The following is a 25,850-nucleotide window of genomic DNA, read 5'->3' on the forward strand; positions in this document are numbered from 1 at the left end:
GTAGATATTCTAATCTAAGTGTTTTGATAACTGTCAAATGTAGTAACAGATCCATGTAGAATAAACAACCCTTACATAATACCATAGAAGTAGTGTTCTGCTAATATAACAATGTCCACATTTCATCTTTCATTGTAATTCCCAGACGATTCAATAGCTATCGGCATTTTATCTTGTGGTAATAGGGCTACCTTGGAAACATGTCAGAGTGGTCATACCGTCCTGTGTGGTGTCCCATATTTTTTATGGGCTCCAAACCAACTGTGCTATTTTGTTTGTTTTTTCCCCATTGTTTGTAACTAATTTGGTACATAATGTTGCTGCTACTGTCCCTCATGACCGAAAATATATTCTGGACATCAGAACAGAGATTACTCACCTCAAACTGGACAAAGATTTTTTCTTAAATGAGTCAGATGCGAAGGATATACTGCTATGTCAAGACAAGGTCCAAATCCCAGTCACCTGTGTGAAGAAAAGAAGGAGAAAAAGGGGGAGTGCCTTATAAGAATTTGCCAACGAGTAGGTAAACCACCACCACCCTCCATATTATTGGCCAACGTGCACACTATCAACCAAAAGAGTTCTCATCTATATTAATCGTAGCCATCTATTTACCACCACAGACCGATGCTGGCACGAAGACCGCACTCAACGAGCTGAATACGGCCATAAGCAAACAAGAAAATGCTCATCCAGAAGCGGCGCTCCTTGTGGCCGTGGACTTTAATGCAGGCAAACTTAAATCCGTTTTACCTCATTTCTACCAGCATGTCACATGTGCAAGCAGAGGAAAAAAACTCTAGACCACTACTTCTCCACACACAGAGACGGATACAAAGCTCTCCCTCACCCTCCATTTGGCAAATCTGACCATAATGCCAGATGTAGACTGACTGGCTCCAGATTGAATTAGATTCAGGCCAGTGAATATGTTACAGTATGCAACCAACTGTGACATGTTTTGCTATGGCCCTGGGTTGGTTTGTGTTTTGTTGCTGCTAGTTAGTACACTGTTGAATAGTAGTCAGACATGAGTAAGCTAGTACCACCATAGCTGCATCCAATATTTATTTGTGCCATAGACATGGGTTGCACCTCAGATACTGGTGACTGTGTTACAGTGGCATGGAAATATGATGACATTGCTAAAGTAGGCAAATAATTAGTAGGAAACAACTTTTCCATATGAACCCAAATTTATTTTAAATGTCAATGTTGCCATTACTGTTACTGGCAGAATTCGTAAAAAATACACTATATATACAAAAGTATGTGGACAAATGAGTGAATTTGGCTATTTCAGCTACACCCGTTGCTGACAGGTATATAAAATGACCAAATACATAACCAGCAATCTATGGTCTAGCTGCTGGTATACTCACCACCACTGGGGACCAACAAACTCCAACCACCTATTCCGCATCATGACAGGCTCCAACCATAGTTGTTGGCTGTTCATCCTGCTGGAAGCATGCATTGCATGTTCAATCCATATAGGGCTTTTCAGTCTCAAACGGCAGTGGTCCTTTGTACGCGTTGGTTTTGGGTGATGAAACAACAGATCCCCAGTCAACGGGGAAGCAAAGTGGACGTGGACATGCCCCTTTGTGGAGCTTGGCGAAAAGGCATGATTTGTTGAGATAATTATAATCCAAACCCAACCTTCAATTACTTATTTGGACGCACTGTTCCAAACTTTGTTTTAGACTGGACTGACATTATGGCCAAAATGATCCTATTTACACTTTGTAGCCAATTTTGACGCTAGAATAAATATTTTTGACTCATATCGATGCCACATAGGCCATTTTCAAAGTGATTTTTTTTTTTTTTAGGGGACAGTCGCTCTTTAAGCATCTTTTAACAGGCTTAACGCCTAACAAACATTAAATTATTAACATAGGCCAGGCCTGTTGTTACCTCCTATCCTAGCGACGCCTTGCATTATACCTGGGAAGAAAACTTTTTTTCTCAACTTTCAATTGTCTCAACCATTGGCTCAACTTACCCCAAGGCAAACATTTGGATTATATTATCCCACACAAGCATGCACTTTCATGCTAGGTTTGGACCTCATATCGAAGATCATTGAGACCCCAACTGATGTAAAGAACAATAAGTATCTTATTTGGTTTAGATACGAGCATCATGAAACCTTTAACACAAATGAATTTGACCGTGAAAATCTTTTTTTTTTTTTACCTAACATTCTCCATGTGGTTTCTTCCTTCACCTCTTCCTAAATATTTTGTGTACGGTTTCCTAGAAACCCTTTTTGTTTTATTTCCACCACTCTCCCCTACATGTGCTGCTGTTCTATCCGCATGCATTGATGTCAGAGGGACAAAAAAAGTTTTTGTTGTTGGCATTAACTTCTTTGTTGTTGTAATATGACATGGCAGTTTCGCCAGGATTCCAGGCTGTTCATGGCTCACATCAACATCATTATCCCAGAAACTCTAGATCCACTCCAATTTGCATACTTCCCTAACAGATCCACAGATGATGCAATCTCTATTGTAGTCCACACTGCCCTTTCCCACCTGGGCAAAAGGAATACCCATGTGAGAATGTTATTCATTGACTACAGCTCAGCGTTCAACACCATAGTGCCCTCAAAGCTCATCACTAAGCTATGGACTCTGGGACTAAACACCTCCCTCTGCAACTGGATCCTGGACTTCCTGACGGGCCGCACCCAGGTGGTAAGGGTAGGTAACAACACATCTGCCATGCTGATCCTCAACACGGGGGCCCGTCAGGGATGCGTGCTCAGTCCCCTCCTGTACTCCCTGTTCACTCATGACTGCACGGCCAGGCACGACTCCAACACCATCATCAAGTTTGTCAATGACACAACAGTGGTAGGGCTGATCACCGACAACGATGATACAGCCTATAGGGAGGAGGTCAGAAACCTGACCGTGTGGTGCAAGGACAACAACCTCTCCCTCAACGTGATCAAGACAAAGGAGTTGATTGTGGACTACAGGAAAAGGAGGACTGAGCACACCCCTGTCGTGACGTTGTATTGGTTAATATGACAACTGTTGCTCATCAAATGATTAAAAGTTTCTAATTGCGTGATTAACTAAATTAAGCAATTATTAACTCATTAACCTGGGGCACCATGGAAAACTAGTTTTTATTGAGTTTCTATTTCCCAAATTAACTCAAAGAATATCAGAATATCGATTTTACAACAGCCTCTAATTAACCAGTTACCTCTACAATCTAGTTCTGAATGTCATATAGTCCGTAAATCTGCACGGACCCAATCTTAGTTTATTTACTAGAAAGCTAAAATGCTAATAAAAGATACACATAGACAAAACACATTATAGGCTATTGATGAGAACTTAGTATAACGGGCAAACACACTATAGCAAGAAGGGTCATGATGGCACAAACAGACTGGTACCTACAGTAGGCTAGCAAACCTCGGTTTCTTGCTAAATACATCGCTAGAGAGAGTGAATGCTCCCTTTCATAACATATACCCAAAACACTTACAGCAGGGATGCTGCCTTGCTCAATTATGAAGAAAGCGTCCAGTGGCTCTTTCAGTCAATTCACACTAGTTTGTCATTTTCCCTAGCATCGCATCAACACACAAAGATTTGAGTCAGGGACCTCAAGATCAATGTAGTGCTGTGAAATTAGACTGTGATGATGGGAGGAGTAGCTGTTGTTTTCCAGTGGAGAGTTGTTGAGATTGAAAACTTGTTAGAAGACAAAAGTGCCATGGAAATCTGTGTTAATGCCAAGATATGGTATCTCCTTCACCTATAAATATTGAATGAGTAATGAAAATATGGCCATATTAACTTTTGGTCATACATACGGCCGTTGAAATGATTTATACAATATATTGATGACATACTGTTTATTATTGGCCTATTGGTCTAATGCGAATTTGCTACCGATCCTTGTCATTATATGATACCATCAATTGCCTTTATACTGACAAAGCATACCGTAACCTCAATTACCTGCCAATCATGAATTCCCTATCCCTCGAGACAGAGTTTGGTGTGATCAACCCATATCCGCCCCAGTTGCCATGGCAACACAACCCCATATAGCTTTAGTCTTCATTGTCAGGTCCCAGGGATATTATAACAGTATTTGTCGTGGCTAGTGATCCATAAATCCCACCACCGCCTATTAACTCTGTCCAGTCATACGCAGCCACGGTGTTTCATTATTGATTCCAATGGCAGGCGTATACATCAACACTAATGTGAATTCTTTCAACGTTTCTGCAATGGAAGTGTGAAAGCCAAGCTATGCCAAAAAATATCTAAGTTATGAAAAGAAGACAAACATGTATATATATATATATATATATATATATATATATATACAGTATATAAACCCAGGGTCGTTACAATATATGTATATTATATATATTATATATATATATTATATATATATATGTTTACCGTAGGTTCCTATTTTAAACCTGTGTAGTTTACATGTGTTGTAACATACTAATGGTTTGTAATGATAAATAGACACAATTTAGTGTAAAGCATAACAAAGTTTCAGATTACCCTTTTAAAATCCAGCTCAAATAAATGTGTCCTCCAATTATGGGTGACATATCTGAATAATGCAAAAGCCTAATAAAACCATTTTAACGAACATGACATGAGTCAATAAAGTGAAGAGAGCCCCTAAATAGAGATGTCATAGCTGGGAAATGATGTGAATCGGCCATGACGACAAGACGATACAGGCTGGCATTGGATTACAACTGCGAGGATGCAGATAGGCTAGCCTAGGATGAGGATCAGTCTGAGACGCTCAGCCCTCCCCAACCTAGCAGGCTGTGGCGGAGGTAGCTAGCTAGACTACTTGGTATTCCATTCACAGTCTGTATAGAAACATAAGCAGAGCGTGGAGGAGGGAGGAAGAAGAGGGCTATTGCGTTCGCATCACAGAGAAAGGGAAGCTCAACACAAGGCGTGATAGAGGAAATGATTGCCTGGCTGCGATGATGGAGATGCAATTGATTGGTATCTTTGAGAATTACAATAAAAATGGACTCGGCTTGGTTTATAGACTTTTTCTTTTTGAATGGGAAACGTGAGCGGGGATTGAATAAGGATGAATGGGGAAGAGTTCATCAAGTGATGTAGATGCACTGAAGGAAATGCTCCAGTTATATGAGCGTGAAATTACATTTGTGCATTTCAATAGCGCTGTTCATTGATTTGGGGAGCATATTTCAGAGTGCAGTGGGAGGAGAGGAAATACTATTTGACTCAATATCAGTTTATATCTGACCGTGAAAGAGTGAGGTTCACTAATAAAATTGAAATGGGACAAACCTGATGCATATTGCATTAGCCTGAAAGAAAGCTATGCATGTACAAAATGTATTTGTAGAGTATGTTGGCATAGCAGCCATTACTCATAGAATTAACTCACTGTCCAGATACGTACACAAGCACCAACATACAGGAACATTTAAATGTGTGTGATGCTTTCCTAATATGAAACACAATAATCCAGTCAAATACATCCTTACATTCCATTCCATTCACATACACAAAGACACAGACTGAGGAACGGAGAACTCTAGTAACTATTTCCCCTGATCCCATGGGATGTGTGGCCAGACAGAGTCGAAGGCCTGAATGCCTAGAGGTCAGACTTCACCTACGGCTCAGGCTGAAAGGGTCAACTGCACCAGAGCTTTGCTGGGTTCAGTAGGGGTTCCGTTGAGTTCATCTCATTCCTCATACTAACCTGTATATCAATTTCTGGAACTAGACTGCAGTTCACCACCAATGTGTAGAGGATGACCACTGTGTATGAAGATACCATACTGTACCACATTGTTCTTAGGTGAAGAATCTCCTGTGTCGAAACCCCATGAAGTGTGCCACACAGTCACATAATATTTATGTTTAAAAACAGTTATCATATTGATTATGGTAACTACTACTATGGTTACCAACTATCATAACAACATTTTAGTTGTTGTCGTGGTCAATAAAAGGCCTTGATCTGACCCCAGCTTAGTCTGATTGATTCCTATCAAGATTATTGTCCAGCACTCTCAACAAATACTCTCAAATGTTTTTCTCCAACCTTCTGTTGTCCCATGGCTGTGATGTACTGTATATAGTGACAATTCCCTTTTATCTTTCATGAGTGATGTCTGACCTTCTCTGTCTCACGTGTCTGTGTGTGCTCAGGATGCCTGGAGTGCTGCATCAAATGCCTGGGTGGCATCCCGTACCCATCACTCATCGCTACCATCCTGCTGTATGCTGGGGTGGCACTGTTCTGCGGCTGCGGGCACGAGGCCCTCTCCGGGACCGTCACCATCCTGCAGAACTACTTTGAGGTGGTCCGGGGACCCGTGGATTCCTTGGACGTGTTCACCATGTGAGTAAGCTACAAACCTAGGATCTACACTGGAAACATTCAAGATGTACTGCTGTGTACCAAATGAACGTTACTCCTATACCAAGTAGCTGCTATGTACTTTGAGGAACCTTACATTAAGGAACCTAAATGTACAGTAATTGCAGACGGGGCAGAAAAGACAAACATTGTATTCTGGTAAAAGAACACTGTCTCATACAAGTCTACAAACATGTCCGCCCACGAATGATGTAGCGCTCCTTCTTGTTCAAATTAGTGACAATTATTCCAAATGATGTTGTGTGGATTTATGGATTAATGAAAGAGAGAGAGAGAAAAAATATTTTTTCCCTTTGCTGGAAATTTTAAGTTGATAGCTGACTATGGCCGGTTTGTTAGAGAATGGCCTATACTGCTTGAAAGGGAGATGCATTTTTATAAAAAAGGATTTGATTTTATGGGCAGACATTTATACTGATAGTATTCTTGTCGGACTATACTGATAGTAACATAATGGTTGATCTCAATTAATTGACTGTGACATCATTACATTGATAACTTCTAAGATGGGGTAACAGTCAGACGTGTGTATTTGTCTTGTCCAGTCCTGTCCCGTGTTTACATCGTTTTCTTCATATATATTTGAATTTCTTATGTATGTATTTTAATGTCACTTTCCATCTACGGACTGAATATACTCTCCTGCAACCCGCCTCACCCAATGTGGTACGGATCTGCTATTTTAATACTTTAGAACCGGAACCCCCATCAGAAGCTAGCCAGCTAACTAAATTCAGCCAAACAAGAAACATCCTTTTTCAGGACCCTGTCTTTCAAAGATAATTCCTAAAAATCCAAATAACTTCACAGATTTTCATTGTTTCCCATGCTTCAATGAACCACAAACAATTAATCAACATGCACCTGTGGAACGGTCGTTAAGACACTAACAGCTTACAGACGGTAGGCAATTAAAGTCACAGTTATGAAAATTTAGGACACTAAAGAGGCCGTTCTACTGAATCTGAGAACACCAGAAGAAAGATGCCCAGGGTCTCTGCTCATCTGTGTGAACTTGCCTTAGGCATGCTGCAAAGAGTCATGAGGACTGCAGGTGTGGTCAGGGCGATACATTGCAACGCAATCACACCTAAGACAGCGCTACAGGGAGACAGGACGGACATCTGATCGTCCTCGCAGTGGCAGACCATGTGTAACAACACCTGCACAGGATCGGTACATCCTAACATCACACCTGCGGGACAGGTACAGGATGGCAACAACAACTGCCCGAGTTTCACCAGGAATGCACAATCCCTCCATCAGTGCTCAGAATGTCCGCAATAGGCTGGACTGAGGGCTGGACTGAGGCTGGTCTGAGGGCTTGTAGGCCTGTTGTAAGGCAGGTCTTCACCAGACATCACCGGTAACAATGTTGCCTATGGGCACAATCCCACCATCGCTGGACCAGACAGGACTGTTAAAAAGTGCTCTTCACTGACGAGTCGCGGTTTTGTTTCACCAGGGGAGTTGGTCGGATTTGGGTTTATCGTCGAAGGAATGAGCGTTACACAGAGGCCTGTACTCTGGAGTGGGATCGATTTGGAGGTGGAGGGTCCGTCATTGTCTGGGGCAGTGCGTCACAGCATCATCGGACTGAGCTTGTTGTCATTGCAGGCAATCTCAATGCTGTGCATTACAAGGAAGACATCCTCCTCCCTCATGTGGTACCCTTCCTGCAGGCTCATCCTGACATGACCCTCCAGCATGACAATGCCACCAGCCATACTGCTCGTTCTGTGTGTGATTTCCTGCAAGACAGGAATGTCAGTGTTCTGCCATGGCCAGCGAAGAGCCGGGATCTCAATCCCATTGAGCAAGTCTGGGACCTGTTGGATCGGAAGGTGAGAGCTAGGGCCATTCCCCCCAGAAAAGTCTGTGAACTTGCAAGTGCCTTGGTGGAAGAGCGGGGTAACATCTCACAGCAAGAACTGGCAAATCTGGTGCAGTCCATGAGGAGGAGATGCACTGGTGGCCACACCAGATGCTGACTGTTACTTTTGATTTTGCTCCCCCTTTGTTCTGGGAACACATTATTCAATTTCTGTTTGTCACATGTCTGTGGAACTTGTTCAGTTTATGTCTCAGTTGTTGAGTCTTGTTATGTTCATACAAATATGTACACATGTTAATAAGTGTGCTGAAAATAGTGTATGGTTGACAGTGAGAGGACGTTTCTTTTTTGCTGGGTTTAGCTACTAGCTAGTAGTCAGTTAGCCACTGCTAGTGGTCCTCAACGTTACCTCAGACATCAGCCAGCCTCAACCCGGTCAATTCCTGCCAGTCTGCACAGCGCGATATCAACCCAGATCATTTCAAACTGCTTTTTGTCTACCACATTTTCCTATCGCAAGCTCTGAACCTTTACACCGGATCATCGCAGCTAACTAGCTGCTATCCGAGTGGCTACTCCTGGCTAACGCCTCTGTCCCGAAGCAAACACCAGTTAGCCTGGAGCTAGCCTGGAGCTAGGCCCATCTCCCGGCTAGCCAAAGAGGTCCACTAGCTAATTCTTGGGCTACAATACCTGTGTTGCCAATTGGCCTGGGCCCTTTACTGCCGACATTGAGCCCCGCCGATCCAACACGACTGGTCTGCCGACGTAACCGTCCGAGTTGGTTTCAGCAGGCTCTTCCGTTGCGACGTCGCCGGATGCCCATCTGCTAGCCCCGGCCTGCTAGCTGTCTGAATTGCCGTGTCTCCAGCTCGCCTAGCAAAGCAGTGACTACGGAATTGACTCCCTGACTCATCTAGTGCTACTCTTTGGACCCTATCATTACTCGGCTACACATGCCGAGTGTCAATATGTCAATATGCCTTGTCTATTGCTGTTTTGGTTAGTGATTATTGTCTTATTTCACTGTAGAGCCCCTAGCGCTGTCCAATATGCCTTAGATATCCATTTTGTTCCACCCCCCACACATGCGGTGACCTCACCTGGCTTAACTGGTGCCTCTTGAGACAAAAACTCTCTCATCGTCACTCAATGCCTAGGTTTACCTTCAATGTACTCACATCCTACCATACTCTTGTCTGTACATCATGCCTTGAGTCTATTCTGCCCCCAGCACCACTCCCATAACCCAGGTGCTCTCGTTTGTTGACTTCTGTAACTGTAAAAGCCTTGGTTTCATGCATGTTAACATTAGAAGCCTCTTTCCTAAGTTTTGTTTTCTTCCACTGATTTTGCACACATTCCGCCAACCCTGATGTCCTAGCTGTGTCTGAATCATGGCTTAGAAAGGCCACCAAAAATCCTGATATTTCCATCCCTAACTATAACATCTTCCGACAAGATAGATCTGCCAAAGGGGGCAGAGTTGCAATCTGCTGCAGAGATAGCCTGCAGAGTTCTGTCATACTATCCATGTCTGTGCCCAAACAATTTGAGATTCTACTTTAAAAAATCCACCTTTCCAGAAACAAGTCTCTCACCCGTTACAGCTTGTCATAGACCCCCTTCAGCCCCCAGCTATGCCCTGGACACCATATGTGAATTGATTGCCCCCATCTATCTTCAGAGTTCGTAATGTTAGGTGACCTAAACTGGGATATGCTTATCACCCCAGCCATCGTACAATCTAAGCTAGATGCCCCCAATCTAACACAAATGATTAAGGAACCTACCAGGTTCAACCCTAAATCCATAACAATGGGCACCCTCTTAGATATCATCCTGACCAACTTGCCCTCTAAATACACCTCTGCTGTCTTCAACCAGGATCTCAGCAATCACTGCCTCATTGCCTGCGACCATGGAAACAATCTGGAACCTTTCTTTATAAAATGATCAGCCAAAATTGTTGCAACCCCTATTACCAGCCTGTTCCTCCTCTCTTTCATAGAGTCTGAGATCCCCAAAGATTTGAAAGCTGGGGGTGCCACAGGGTTCAATGGGGGTGCCACAGGGTTCAGTTCTCGGGCCAACTCTTTTCTCTGTATATATCAATGATGCCGCTCTTGCTGCTGGTGAATGTCTGATCCACCTCTACGCAGACGACACCATTCTGTAAACATCTGGCCCTTCTTTGGACACTGTATTAAATACTTCTTAGGGATAGCCCCCCTTTAAAAAAAATTTTTTTTGTCTAAATTACATACCCAAATCTAACTGCCTGTAGCTCAGGCCCTGAAGCAAGGATATGCACATTCTTGGTATCATTTGAAAGGAAACACTTTGAAGTTTATGTAAATGTGAAATGAATGTAGGAGAATATAACACAATAGAACTGGTAGAAGAAAATACAAAGAAAAAAATGAACTGGTGTTTTTTTTACCACCATCTTTGAAATGCAAGAGAAAGGTCACTGTTATTTCCATCACCCTGGTTACAATTCCGATAGTGTCCACAAGATGGCAGCAGTGTATGTGCAAAGTTTCAAATTGATAACCTGGAGTATGATTGATCCTCAAGACTTTTAGTGTGAAGTCCACATGTACATTTGGGCAAATCGTTTAGAAGACATTCGCATTCATATTCCATTTTTCTGCAAGAATATCGTTGAATCTTTATACTTGGACTTTGATTTAGTTTTCCAAGTATTAGTAGCCATATTATAAGTTCAAAATTTGCAAAACAACCAGTTTCATAACTTCATAACACTGAATATCCTTGTATTTTTTGTCCAAAATGAAAAGGCATGGTGTCGTGCAAGGTAGGAAGCTACATTTTACTACATAAAAACAGTTTACTCCCATAAAGCCCAGCTCATTGGCTATCTAGCTAGCTTTGTTAGACCACGATTGGTGCTTATTTGACCAAGATACAGTCGTTCAAGAGATGCCTGCAACCGTCATCGGCATGCCATGAAGGCGTCGCTCTCTGAACCAATATGGTCCCTATAGGATATACTACACCCCTAATGAAATAGTGAAGTCTTGTTACCTTCTAGGATCTCTGAGGAATAGGTACAAATTTGATTTGACTCGTTGAAACAAAGTTTAGGGTGAGATTTTCACAGATTCCTTTCTTTGCAGTGGAAATACAAAATCGATAGTGCATGCTATATGGACCTTTTTAGGATATGAAAAAGGATTTTATCTAACAAAACAACACTTCATGTTATCTCTGGGACCCTTTGGATGATAATTCAGAGCAAGATTGCAGAATGTAAGTACACATTTATCAAACCTATTGCGGTGAAAAAACTGTTTTGTTGTTAGGAGCTCTCCTCAAATAATAGCATAAATTGGACAGTGCAGTTACATTAACAAGAATTTAAGCTTTCAGCCGATATAAGACACTTCTGTGTACCGACATTTGTTCTTACTCTAAAATTTGCGATCTTATCATAATGCGCTGAATGATTTACAACTGTCCTGTTGATGGGATGCCGATCCTTAATTAAATACGTATTTGTAGTTGTCCACATATTCTAAGTCAGAACCGTCCAGAGTAGTGATGCTAGTCGTGCGGGCAGGTGTGGGCAACAATCTGTTGAAGAGCATGCATTTAGTTTTGCAAGCATTTAAAAGCAGTTGGAGGCCACGGAAGGAGTGTTGTATGGCATTGAAGCTCGTTTGTAGGTTTGAAAGACAGCATAAAAAAAGGGGGCTATCCCTAAGAAGATACCTAGGTGTCTGGTTAGACTGTAAACTCTCCTTCCAGACTCACATTAAGGATCTCCAATCCAAAATTAAATCTAGAATCGGCTTCCTATTTCGCAACAAAGCCTCCTTCACTCATGCTGCCAATAATACTCTCGTAAAACTGACTATCCCACCGGTCCTTGATTTCGGCGATGTCATTTACAAAATTGCCTCCAAAACTCTACTCAGCAAACTGGATGTAGTCTATCACAGTGCCATCCGTTTTGTAACCAAAGCCCCATATTCTACCCACCACTGCGAACTGTATGCTCTCGTGTGCCAGCCCTCACTACATATTTGTCAGCTTTCGCTGTAAAGCCTATTTGAAATCGGACACTGTGGTGTGATTAACAACACGGTTACCTTTAAAAAGGTATAAGATACATGTATGTTTGAGGAATTTTAATTATGAGATTTCTGTTGTTTTGAATTTGGCACCCTGCACTTTCGCTGGCTGTTGTCATATCGATCCCGTTAACGGGATTGCAGCCCTAAGAAGTTTTTCAGCATCAGCTGTCAGAGCAGCTTACTGATCACTGTACCTGTACACAGCCAATCTGTAAATAGCACACCCAACTACATCATACCCATATTGTTATTTATCCTCTTGCTCTTTTGCACCCCAGTATCTCTACTTGCACATCATCGTCTGCACATATATCACTCCAATGTTAATGCTAAATTGTAATTATTTCACCTCTGTGGCCTGTTTATTGCCTTACCTCCCTACTCTTCTACATTTGCACACACTGTACATAGATTTTTCTATTGTGTTATTGACTGTACGTTTGTTTATATGTAACTCTGTGTTGTTGTTTTTGTCGCACTGCTTTGCTTTATCTTAGCCGGGTTGCAGTTGTAAATGAGAACTTGTTCTCTACTGGCCTACCTGGTTAAATAAAGGAGAAAAATTGATTCATTGTTGTCTATCATTTACACTTATGCAAATGGTGTCTGTACAGTAGGCATGTAAAACGCTTTAAAGGCATTTGAAATGATTTGACTGTTTGATTACTCACTTTAAATTATTATCAAGTACTTGCAAAAAAAGTGAGTTGAGAATATCTAATTCATGCACATTTATGTTAATAATTAGGCTTATGTCAGCAATACTATTGTTTTAACAATTAACCAAGGTTTTTGATTTCTTATTGAGTCAATAATGAAAAGAAGTTTGAAATGAATTTATTATATATGTCAAAGTACGAGTAACACAATGAATGCAAATGTGCAATGTTGTGTAAGGACTGTGTAAGGGCTATTTGACCAAGACGAAGAGGGATGGAGTGCTGCATCAGATGACCTGGCCTCCACAATCACCCGACGTCAACCCAATTGAGATGGTTTGGGATGAGTTGGACCGCAAAGTGAAGGAAAAGCAGCCAACAAGTGCTCAGCATATGTGGGAACTCCTTCAAGAATGTTGGGAAAGCATTCCGGGTGATGCTGGTTGAGAGAATTCCAAGAGTGCAAAGCTGTCATCAAGGCAAAGGGTGGAAGAATCTTAAATATAAAATATATTTTGATTTGTTTAACACTTTTTTGGTTACTACATGATTCCATGTTATTTCATAGTGTTGATCTCTTCACTATTATTCTACCATGTAGATGGTAAAAATAAAGAAAAACCTGTGAATGAGTAGGTGTGTGCAAACTTCTGACTGGTACTGTACATTCCAACATAAATTCATCAGTTATTCAGCACTCTGGCACAGTGTTCTGAAACAGTTGTTGCAGTGACATTCTATTGCAATGATGTCTTTTGTTAAGTTTTACTACACGATACACTAAAAACTGCGTTAGACAGGAATAATTACATATACTGACCAGCTCAAACAGACAGAAGCGTGCTATATGGCAGACCAATCCAAACTCATCTCTCGGCATGTCCAGCCCACTCTTTATCTCAGTCAATTATGGCTAGCGGGAAGGTTGCTCCCTTTTTCTGTGTTTTAACCAACTAAGCTTGTAATTTAACAATTTTATTCGTATTTACAGATAACATACAAGTTTGCTTTTAAACACATGAAAGTTCACGTTTCGAGAAGGCATTTCTACCCAAAAATATATTTTGATAACAAACAAAAAAATAATACTTTCCTGTGAAGTAGTGACCCGTGACATACGCCTAGTTTCCTGAAATGGAACTCCTTCAAGACTTTTGGAAAAGCATTCCAGGTGAAGCTGGTTGAGAGAATACCTAGAATGTGCAAAGTGGTCATCAAGGCAAAGGGTGGCTACTTTGAAAAATCTAAAATATCTTTTGATTAGCTTAACCATTTTTGGGTTACAAACTGATTCCATGTGTGTTATTTCATAGATTTGATGTCTTTACAATTTTTCTACAATGTGGAAAATAGTACAAATACAGGAAAACCCTTGAATGAATAGGTGTGTCCAAACTTTTGAATGGTATTGTATATGAACATTTTCATGACAATAGCTCAAACATGACAGGAGACATGCTTGTTCAAAGTTGGATTTTTCCGTTGATTAATATATCGCCCTCCCTTGGGCCAATCGGTGTGATTTTGGAATTTCAGTTGAGTACTATAGCACCCATCTTTTTCCAATCAAATTTTGTAGAATACGAATCTCTATGGCAAGACACCCAGGTCATTCACCCAAGTTTTGTCAAAATCAGTCCAGTGCTGTCTGACGAACGTACAACCATACCAATGTACTAACGGACGGAGAACAGATCCACTGTCCCCTCCCCGATTTCATTGTGGGGGAGAATAAGTCACTTGCATAATTACTGTATAATAAAAGTACACATTTGCCCTTTTCCCTCTAGGATTGACATAATCAAGTATGTGATCTATGGCATCGCCTCAGCGTTCTTTGTCTATGGCATTCTGTTGATGGTGGAGGGCTTCTTTACCAGCGGAGCCATCAAGGACCTGTATGGAGACTTCAAGATCACCACCTGTGGACGTTGCGTCAGTGCTTGGGTAAGGGATAACTGTTCACTGAATGATAAGGTTTATTGACATTCAAAAGTATCTCGTAATGTTTTATATGAATGACCTGTATGTAATGCGATGCCCCCAGGGGCAAAGTAGCTTTTAAAATTGTTTTGCCATATATCACAATTATTGTCATAATTTAGAGGTTAATGGGCATAATGTTTCCCAAATGTCTTTTGAGTAGCCCCATCCATTCCACTTTCTATTCCAGTACTGGCACACTTATTTCAAGTGGCCAATCATCAAGTCCATGATGAATTGAATTAGGTGTGCTAGTACTGGAATAGCTCAAATATCTGTAAGTGGAATGGGGAGTACCTGAGGTGATGTTTGGGAAACACCGATACAGACTCTGTCTCAATAAATCCTGATAGGAAATTGGTGGGACGTCAATGTTGTTCCTAAATCGTTCTTTGGAGCACGGTATAACAAATGCAACCTGGATTCTGATGAGTCTCCTCTATCTGTCTCAGTTCATCATGCTGACGTACATCTTCATGTTGGCTTGGCTCGGGGTGACAGCATTCACCTCCCTCCCCGTCTTCATGTACTTCAACATCTGGAGCATTTGCCAAAACACCACCATCTTGGAGGGAGCCACTCTGTGCTTGGACCCGCGCCAGTATGGTACAAAATCAGGATATAGCTTGGTCTGATGCTTCTCTCTGGGATTTTTTCCTACATACAGTATTGTCCATGGGGTGGGCTACGGATGGACAGATTTACTAAGTGTTGTTACTGTTGCACAGAAATGGGTTGTAAAGGTGAAACATAGCTTTGGTGGGGGGCATGATGTGTAAAGGACTGCTTCATGGTTTAGTTTGATTTTGGTCTTGTATTTGCCGCAGTGGAAATAACAGGTGCAAATATCTAAGTGGCCTTTGTTCTCCTCTCCTTTCAGGTATTGTGCCAATTGGGGAGGGGAAAACTGTATGCGCTGGTTCTGAGAAGTTTTACAAGATGTGTGAATCAAATGAGGTATATCAAATAAAACACTTGACAAACATTGACATACCATGTGAGTACAGTATATGTTTGTTTATGCAGTATGTGATTCTTGCTTCCAAAGTAATAAAACATCTCAAGTCATGTTGAAATATTGACGTTTGAAAGCCATAATAACCATGCATTTTAAAACATTCCCATTTACACAAAGGCTTTTGCTTTTTCAAGTAATTCATTTGACCACAAAGTAAAAGGTGAGTTACACGGGGAAGCCTGACTAACATCTCCTCTCCTTTGTCTTTAATACAGCTGGACATGACATTCCACCTGTTCATTTGTGCCCTGGCTGGTGCTGGAGCAGCTGTCATTGCTATGGTGAGACACAAAAACCAGCTACTTGTCTATCTCTGTTGATACATCTGACATTACAGCGTTGATTCATATCCATTTGAAGGCAATAACAACATCTAATGGACCACGCCATTTGTATGAACCGCTGACATCTGCACAAGACGCTGTATAGATTATATCTCATGTTCCTCATGTGAGAAAATATGAATCAGACATGTCTGTTTTATTGAACTTGTCTATAGCCTTACAAATGGAAGTACACGGTTTTGATTTGACGTGGCCATTTTATATATGACAATAATAGGTCAAATACAAGCGTTAACTGGGTTAATTTCTATAGCTACAGTAAAAAATCTATGTTTTGCTATATGCGTGTGGGAATGGCTAGTGAGACTGTATTTGGCGGAGTAGAGAGGGAAGATTTTTCGCTCTCTCAGAGATGCAAGGCATTTCACAGCGTTGTCATGGAAACTGGGAGAAGAAAGCTTGGTGAAAACATCACTCAGTCATTTGTGAGTGGCCATTTTCTAAGAGAGGGAATGTGGTCGTTAGTCAGTGATGATGGTGCAAAGTGCAGCGCAACATTTAACTAAACAAATTGCTGGCAAGATTAAACAGTGGTGGTACACAGATACAGACACGATCAATGATTATTTAAATGATTAATGAAACAAAATACTAAGACGAGGTGAGAAACGGAATGGATGTAGTGTTTTCACTATTCCAGTCCTCACAGCTGAGACTGCAGCTTTTGTTTGAATTCTTTCGAGACCAGTTGGTCTTTGTGTAGATTTAAATCCATTAGCAGGCTGCTAATAATGTCCATGATTCAATTCGAAAGGTGTGGCAATGTAACAACCACAGTCGTTTAAGCACAATACATTCACAATGGCAGTGTCTCAAAGGATCCTTTGCTGCCACGGAAACCCTGCAACCTGCTGGCACGTCAGTGGAATTACACAATTGTACATCAAAAATAGAAAATATATAATCAAACATTGTTTTTCGCCTCGAGAAGACCTATTGTAACTCTTTTTTTCAGCTTGAAAAAAAGATGTGGGCCACAATTATAGCACTTTATATTTCTGCTGATGATGTCATGATGTGAACATCTCTCTTCTGCTAGAGCATGGAGCTTGATTAGAGGGCTATATTCATTTGTGAAGACTTTTCCACATTTGAAAGAGAAATGGACCCAAAAAGTGTGTTTTCCAATTAAGTACATGGTGGAAATAGGGTACACTTTCTTCCATTTCGTGGCAGCTATTCTTCTTTCCCAAATCAATGTCAGTGGAGAATTGAAAGACCAATAATTTTCTACATTTTTTTATTTTCTCCCTGAATGAACTCATGGGTGACTTATCTCTGTTTCAGATCCACTACCTGATGGTGCTGTCGGCCAACTGGGCCTACGTGAAGGACGCGTGCAGGATGCAGAAGTATGAGGACATCAAGTCCAAAGAAGAGCAGGAGCTCCACGACATCCACTCCACCCGCTCCAAGGAGCGTCTCAACGCATACACATAAGGCCAGCGTGAGGCCTGGCCCTGCCACCCTGCCCCCCTCCCTTCCCCTCCTCTCCACCATCCCCTAAAGAGGGGGGTGGGTGGCGCCCGGGGTCCTCGCCCCCTCTGATGTCACTGGTGCATCATATGACAAAGTGGTCCGGGGGACCCTCATACAACCCCCCCAAACAGCATTTCAGATGACAAGCCCCATTATCACTCTCATGGACTGCATTATTATTATTATTATTATTATCATCATCATCACCTGTATTATTGTGTTTTTTATAGTATTTGGTAGTTTAGTACGTAGTAGAATTAGAAGTAGCTAGCAGCAGTATTTTTCGTTTACGTTTTTACTTTGGAGAACTTTTATTTGTATTTTATCTAGTGTCATCATTTTTCCTTCTTGTATTATTTATTTCTCTTCATTTTTGAGGTGGTCAGTTGGGGCTTAAAAGGGTTTCAAGCACATTTCTCGTGTTTGTGTGTCTATTTAGATTTTAAAGAACTATGTAAATGGTGGGTGATCAGTTTTGAAGACTTCAATATTTTAAATCACACAGGGGAACTTTTAAAGCTCCTGAAGCCTTTACATACCAGTACTGCCAGGGATCTAAATCATAACTTTGAAGTGAAAGAAATTTGAATCGTATTTTAATTTATTTTAAATATTTTACTCCGGTTACACGACAGTGTTACCAAATTTTTCTTAACAAAAAAATATATTATTTTCTTGCTGTGCCAAGCCTGTTAATTAATCAGGAAAAACTTAGGTCAATATCAAGGAAGAAATTAGTCCCCAAAATGATAAACAATTTATTATTTTGTTACTATATGAGGCATCTTGCGAATTTAAAGCTGTGTATCTACTGTAACGCAGGGCTCTCCAAACCTGAGAGCTAACATCCTGTAGGTTTTCACTCCAACCTTAATCTAGCACACTTGATTGTAATAATTAGCTAGTTGATCAGCTGCATCAGATTAGTTACAACTGGGGTTGGAACAACAACCTACAGGAGGGTAGCTCACAAGGAACAGGGTTGGAGAACCCTGTTCCAAGGACTGGGAATGATTCGATTGTCTTTAATCATACGCCACACAAGCACATGCAAATATGTTCTCATACCCTCTTTTTTTTATTTCATAAAGTTGAACTTTATAAATACTAGTATAAAACACGTTTTTGCAGATTCTGCACTGTATATATTGAGATATAAATGCATACTTATATGTTTAGCACTACAAATTCAGGACAATTCATAAGATAATTAAAATAAGTTACTGTGGTTGAATCCACTAGTGATCTCTCAGTCTTACAAAAATCTCGATGCTAAAAAAAGGTTGTCGGTGTAACATGTCACTTTTTGGTGGATTCATCAGACGTCAGAAAAGTGTGTGTCACAACAGTAAGTTATTTTGTTTATGACGTTAAAAGTTTGATTGTCTTGCTTATGCCATAGGACTCCGAAGGTGGCCTACCATTTCATTGCCTGGCAATATTTGTTTTATCAGTATTTCTAAGAGCTAGTTTTGGGAACTTATTTGACCATTTCTGTGCTCTCTCTAGGTGTAAGCGCATTGATGTTCAACTCAGAGTTGGATAACTGTAATGTTAGGTAAAGACTGTGAATTTAGATGTTTTTCGTGGCATGGACATGCATTAATGGTATAGAATTATTAACTCAAAAGTCATTTTATTTACACTTTGCCTGTCTTGCCGTGTCAACCCTTTATGTGCAGTACTACCCCCCACGCTAACAGCATTATACTACTGATATTAGACTGTATTGTTTGAGTTGTCTCTGTTTAGTTTGTGATGAGCTATCAACCATGTCTTAAACTGATTCTTGTGCCAACGTTGCTTCTACAGTAAATGACTTGACAATGTTGTCGGCTTTATCCTCGTATTAGTCTTTTGTACTTTCACAAGAATGCTTACTTAAGTAGTAGCAGGATTTCAATTGGAAAAATGTGCTTGCATAAATAAAAATTACTTGTGTACTTGTTAATAAATACTTTGTGGGTCTTGTGTGTTTATTCCCTGTTAACACTTTGCAGTGTTGGTAATACTCTGTAACTATTCATGTAAGTACAATGTAACAAGTATTGTAATTTCCAATGTCCAATTGGGTTGGGGTAAGAGTTAGTGTTAATGCAGTAAGCACAGTACAGTGTAACACTGACTAACTACAAAAAGAAAATAGTATGTATTGTGACAGAGAAGCCACCAGGGGGAGACTCGTCGAGGCCTGGTGACAGACGGAGTCTACATTATTAAATATATTTTACTTATTGAATATTTTTTCATTTGTTAATATTTGTCAGACGTTCTTTTCAATTTAATATTATAGAGTATTTTGTGTAGATCAATGACCCCGAGGCATCATTTGGTTACCCTCCAAACGGCTATCTACAGGACAGGCTTGGGCCACTGCTGCCCTCCATGACAGCCCCAACCCTGCAACAGGAGCCACACCGATGCAGGTTGACATATTAACCACAAACACCTCCCAGTATCAACCACAAACACCTCCCGGCAGACTGGCTACATCCCCTCCCTCTGGTCAAATCATCCAGACTGGTATCATAGACTATAAAAAACGTAAATCGGGGACACTCATATATGATAACATATGTTACATTTGGTATGGATACATAAGATAGAAGGTTAAATAAAAAAGGAACAGAGGGCTGTTGGTCGGGCAGGGTGGTCATATAAGGTGAATGCCAAGGACAACTTTAGCATTTGAGCTAATTAGCAACTCTGCAACTACTTACTACTGTTTAGCTTCTTTGAAACTAAGCCTGTTAGCTAATCCTAACCCTAACCTTAACACTTTTAGCTAACCCTAACCTCAACTCTAACCACTTACGCTAACCCCTAGAGCTAACATTAACCAGCTACCTAAAATTATCATAAGCCACCTAGCCACCTAGCTAATGTTAGCCACAACAAATTGGAATTCGTAACATATCATATGTTTTTCAAATTTCTAACATGTTGTGCATTTTCCATGTCCGTAACATATTGTACAAATTGCAATTTGTAACATATCATGCAAATGATAATTTGTAACATATCATACTAAATGGATGATGGACATCCACAAATTAATACTATACGAAATGTAACATGTCTCGGATTTAATTACAGACGCTTTATTTTTAAACTGCTGCTACTTTGCTATTTTGTGAAGTGCACCAGTACCTCCTGCAGCAAAGCACCCCCACAACATGATGCTGCCACCCCTGTGCTTCACGGTTGGGATGGAGTTCTTTGGCTTGCAAGCCTCCCACTTTTTCCTCCAAATATAATGATGGTATTTATGGCCGAACAGTTTAATTTTTGTTTCGTCAGACCAGAGGACATTCCTCCAAAAAGTACGATCTTTGTCCCCATGTGCAGATGGAAACCATAGTCTGGCTTTTTTTATGGCGGTTTTGGAGCAATGGTATCTTCTTTGCTGAGCAGCCTTTCAGGTTATGTCTATATAGAACTCATTTTACTGTGGATATAGATACGTTTGTACCTGTTTCCTCAAGCATCTTCAGCAGGTCCTTTGCTGTTGTTCTTGGATTGATTTGCACTTTTTGCACCAAAGTAAGTTAATCTCTAGGAGGCAGAAAGTGTCTCCTTCCTGAGCGGTATGATGGCTGCGTGGTCCCATGGTGTTTATACAGATGAAGGTGATAACTTCAGCCGTTTGGAAATTGCTCCCAAGGATGAACCAGACTTGTGAAGGGCTACAATTATTTTTCTGAGACCTTGGCTGAATTCTTTAGATTTTCCCATGATGTCAAGCAAAGAGGCACTGAGTTTAAAGGAAGGCCTTGAAATACATCCACAGGTACACCTCCAATTTACTCAAATGATGTCAATTAGCCTATCAGAAGCTTCTAAAGCCATGACATCGTTTTCTGGTATTTTCCAAGCTGTTTAAAACTTCTTATGGCTCGGGGCAGTATTGAGTATCTTGGCTGAATAAGGTGCCCAGAGGTGCCCAGAGTAAACTAGGCACTGCTACTCAGTCCCAGTTGCTAATATATGCATATTATTAGTATATTTAGATAGAAAACCCTCTGAAGTTTTAAAACGGTTTGAATGATGTCTGTGAGTATAACAGAACTCATATGGCAGGCAAAAACCTGAGACAAAATCCAACCAGGAAGTGGGAAATCTAAGGTTGGTCGTTTTTCAACTCATTCCCTATTGAAGATACAGTGAGATATTGGTCATGTTGCACTTCTTACGACTTCCACTAGATGTCAACAGTCTTTAGATCCTAGTTTGATGCTTCTACTGTAAAGTGGGGGTGAATGAGAGGCGAATGAGTCAGAGGTCAGAGGTCTGGCAGAATGCTTTGAGCTCGTGACGCTCGTTCACATGAGAGGTAGCTCACCTTCCATTGCTTTTCTACAGACAAAGGAATTCTCCGGTGGGAACATTATTGAAGGTTTACGTTAAAAACCTCCTAAAGATTGATTCTATACATCGTTTGACATGTTTCTACGGACTGTAACGTAACTTTTTGACATTTCGTCTGCTCCTAGTGAACGGATTTGTTTACAAAACGCGCTAACAAAAGTAGCTATTTGAACATAAATGATGGACATTATCGAACAAAACAAACATTTATTGTGGAACTGGGATTCCTGGGAGTGCATTCTGATGAAGATCATCAAAGGTAAGTGAATATTTATAATGCTATTTCTGACTAATGTTGACTGCACAATATGGTGGATATCGTTTTGGCTTGTTTGGTCTCTGAGCGCCATACTCAAATTATAGCATGGTTTGCTTTTTCCGTAAAGCTTTTTTGAAATCTGACACAGCGTTTGCATTAAGGAGACGTGTATCTAAAGTTCCATGCATAACACTTGTATTTTCATCAACATTTATAATGAGTACTTCTGTAAATTGATATGGCTCTCTTCAAAATCACTGGATGTTTTTGGAACTACTGAACATAACGCACCAATGTATGTATTTTAATAAAAACATTTTTTTTTACTTCAGCTTAATTAGTAACCGGGTTGAAGCCAGCTAGTGACGGCTATTTAACAGTCTGATGGCCTTGAGATTGAAGCTGTGTTGAAGACTCTCAATCCCAGCTTTGGTGCACCTGTACTGACCTCACCTTCTGGATGATAGGGTTGACCATTTCAGATCATCAGGGATGTGTACGCCGAGGAACTTGAAGCTTTCCACCTTCTTCACTGTGGTCCCGTCGATGTGGATAGGGGTTTGCTCCCTCTGCTGTTTCCTGAAGTCCAAGATTAGCTCCTTTGTTTTGTTGATGTCGAGTGAGAGGTTATTTCCCTGGCACCACTCTCCCAGGGCCATCACCTCCTCCCTGTAGGCTGTCTCGTCATTGTTTGTAATCAGGCCTACTACTGTTGTGTCGTCTGCAAACTTGATGATTGAGTTGGAGGCGTGCGTGACCACAAAGTCTTAGGTGAACAGAGAGTATAGGAGGGGGCTCAGCACGCACCCTTGTGGGGCCCCTGTATTGAGAATCAGCGAAGTGAACGTGTTGTTTCCTACCTTCACCACCTGGGGGCGACCTGTCAGGATGTCCAGGACCCAATTGTACAGGGCAGGGTTCAGACCCAGGGCCCAAAGCTTAATGATGAGCTTGGAGGGTACAGTGGTGTTGAATGCTGAGCTATAGTCAATGAACAGCATTCTTACATAGGCATTCTTCTTATCCAGATGGGATAGGGCAGTGTGCAGTGCGATGGCGATTGCATTGTCTGTGAATCTATTGGGGTGGAAAGCAAATTGAAGTGGGTCTAGGTTGTCAGGTAAGGTGGAGGTGATCCTTAGCTAGCCTCTCAAAGCACTTCATGATGACAGAAGTGAGTGCTACGGTGCGATAGTCATTTAGTTCAATTACTTTTGTTTTCATGGATATAGGAACAATGGTGGTCGTCTTGAAGCAAGTGGGGACAGCAGACTGGGATAGGGAGAGATTGAATATGTCCGTAAACACACCAGCCAGCTGGTCTGTGCATGCTCTGAGGACACGGCTAGGGATGCTGTCTGGGCCGGCAGCCTTGCGAGGGTTAACACACTTACATGTCCTACTCACGTCGGCCATGGAGAAGGAGAGCCCACAGTCCTTTGTAGTGGGCCGTGTCGGTGGCACTGTGTTATCCTCAAAGCAGGAGAAGAAGGTGTTTAGCTTGTCATGAAGCAAGACGTCGATCTCTGCGACGAGGCTGGTTTTCCCTTTGTGGTCCGTGATTGTCTATAGACCCTGCCACATACGTCTCGTGTCTGAGCTGCTGAATTCCGACTCCACTTTGTCTCTCTACTGACGTTTTGACTGTTTGATTGCCTTACGGAGGGACTAACTACACTGTTTGTATTCGGCCATGTTCCCAGTCACCTTACCATGGTTAAATGCGGTGGTTCGCACTTTCAGTTTTGTGCAAATGCTGCCATCTATCCATGGTTCAATTTGGCTAGGTTTTAATAGTCACAGTGGGTACAACATCTCCTATACACTTCCTGATGAACTCAGTCACTGAATCCGTGTATTGGTCAGATGTTATTCTCAGAGGCTACCCGGAACATATCCCAGACCGCATGATCAAAACAATCTTGAAGCATGGATTCCGATTGGTCAAACCAGTGTTGAATAGACCTTAGCACGGGTACTTCTTGTTTTGAGTTTCTGCCAATAGAAAGGGAGGAGAAAAATGGAGTCGTGATCAGATTTGCTGAAGGGAGGCCGGGGGAGAGCCTTGTAGGCATTTCGAAAAGTTGAGTAACAGTGGTCCAATGTTTTCCCTGCGCGAGTACTACAGTCAATGTGTTGGTAGAACTTTGGTTGCCTTTTCCTCAAATTTGCTTTTTTGAAATCCCCAGCTACAATAAATTCAGCTTCAGGATATGGGGTTTCCAGTCCAGTGTAGTTCTTTGAGTGCCGTTTTGGTATTGGCTTGAGGGGGGATATACTGTACACGGCTGTGACTATAACCGAAGAGAATTCCCTTGGGAGGTAATACGGTCGGCATTTGATTATGAACTATTCCAGGTTGGGTGAACAGGACTTGAGTTTCTGTGTGTTATCACAATCACACCATGAGTAGTTAATCATGAAACATACACCTCTACCTTTCTTCCCGGAGAGTTCTTTATTTCTGTCTTTGCAATGTTCTGAGAACCCAGCTGGATGTATGGATGGGACAGTATATCCAGAGAGAGTCATGTTTCCCGTAAAACAGAGTATGTTACAATCCCTGATGTCTCTCTGAAAGGAGATCATCGCTCTGAGCTCGTCTACTTTATTATCCAGATACTTAACATTTAGTAAGTAATTTACTCTGACGGGTTGGATGGTGTGCACGCCTCCTGAGTCAGACTAGAAGTCCACTCCGAATACCTCTTCTCCGCCAGCAGTGTTTTGGAGCAGCCTCTAGAATAAATTGAATTACCCTGGGGGGTACGAGCAAAGGTTCCAAAGTTATTTCCGGCAGTATGCAACAACACCAAAAAAAATTCTGGGCTAATAATGTAAGAAATAACTTTAATAATAAACAAAATACTGCAAAGCTGCTTAGGAGCTAGAAGCAGAGCTGCCATATGTGTTTTTATTGATTTGATGTTTTATTATTGACATTTTTGTAGCATTTTGGGTTTTTGAAAATCTTTTTACAGATAAAATGTAATATTATTGAACAATCATGTACAGTTAATTCGTAAAGTATTCAGGCCCCTTCCCCTTTCCCACATTTTGTTCATTTTGATCTAATTCTAAAATGTATTCTATACATGTTTTTCTTAATCAATATACACACAATACCCCATAATGACAAAGACATGTGTTAAATATAAAAAATGGAAATACCTTATTAACATAAGTATTCAGGCCCTTTGCTATGAGACTCAAAATTAAGCTCAGGTGCATCCTGTTTCCATTTATCCTCCTTGAGATGTTTCTACAACTTGATTGGAGTCCACCTGTGGTAAATTCAATTGATTGGACATGATTTTGAAAGGCACACACCTGTCAATATAAGGTCCCACAGTTGACAG

General features: G+C 41.2%; 1 protein-coding gene across 1 annotated transcript in view; it reads left to right on the forward strand.

The window, feature by feature from the left end:
• The window catches only part of LOC112256331 (neuronal membrane glycoprotein M6-a), a 35,693-nt gene extending 15,872 nt beyond the window's left edge, over positions 1-19,821 (forward strand). The window contains exons 2-7 of the mRNA XM_024429503.2: positions 6,213-6,405; positions 14,831-14,987; positions 15,476-15,629; positions 15,904-15,980; positions 16,257-16,322; positions 17,673-19,821. Coding sequence (XP_024285271.1) covers positions 6,213-6,405; positions 14,831-14,987; positions 15,476-15,629; positions 15,904-15,980; positions 16,257-16,322; positions 17,673-17,825 — 800 coding nt within the window. The 3' untranslated portion in view covers positions 17,826-19,821. The remainder of the gene's footprint in view (positions 1-6,212; positions 6,406-14,830; positions 14,988-15,475; positions 15,630-15,903; positions 15,981-16,256; positions 16,323-17,672) is intronic.
• The last annotated feature ends 6,029 nt before the right edge of the window (positions 19,822-25,850 follow it).

This window comes from Oncorhynchus tshawytscha, linkage group LG08 (genome assembly GCF_018296145.1).
Source record: "Oncorhynchus tshawytscha isolate Ot180627B linkage group LG08, Otsh_v2.0, whole genome shotgun sequence".
NCBI lineage: Eukaryota > Metazoa > Chordata > Actinopteri > Salmoniformes > Salmonidae > Oncorhynchus > Oncorhynchus tshawytscha.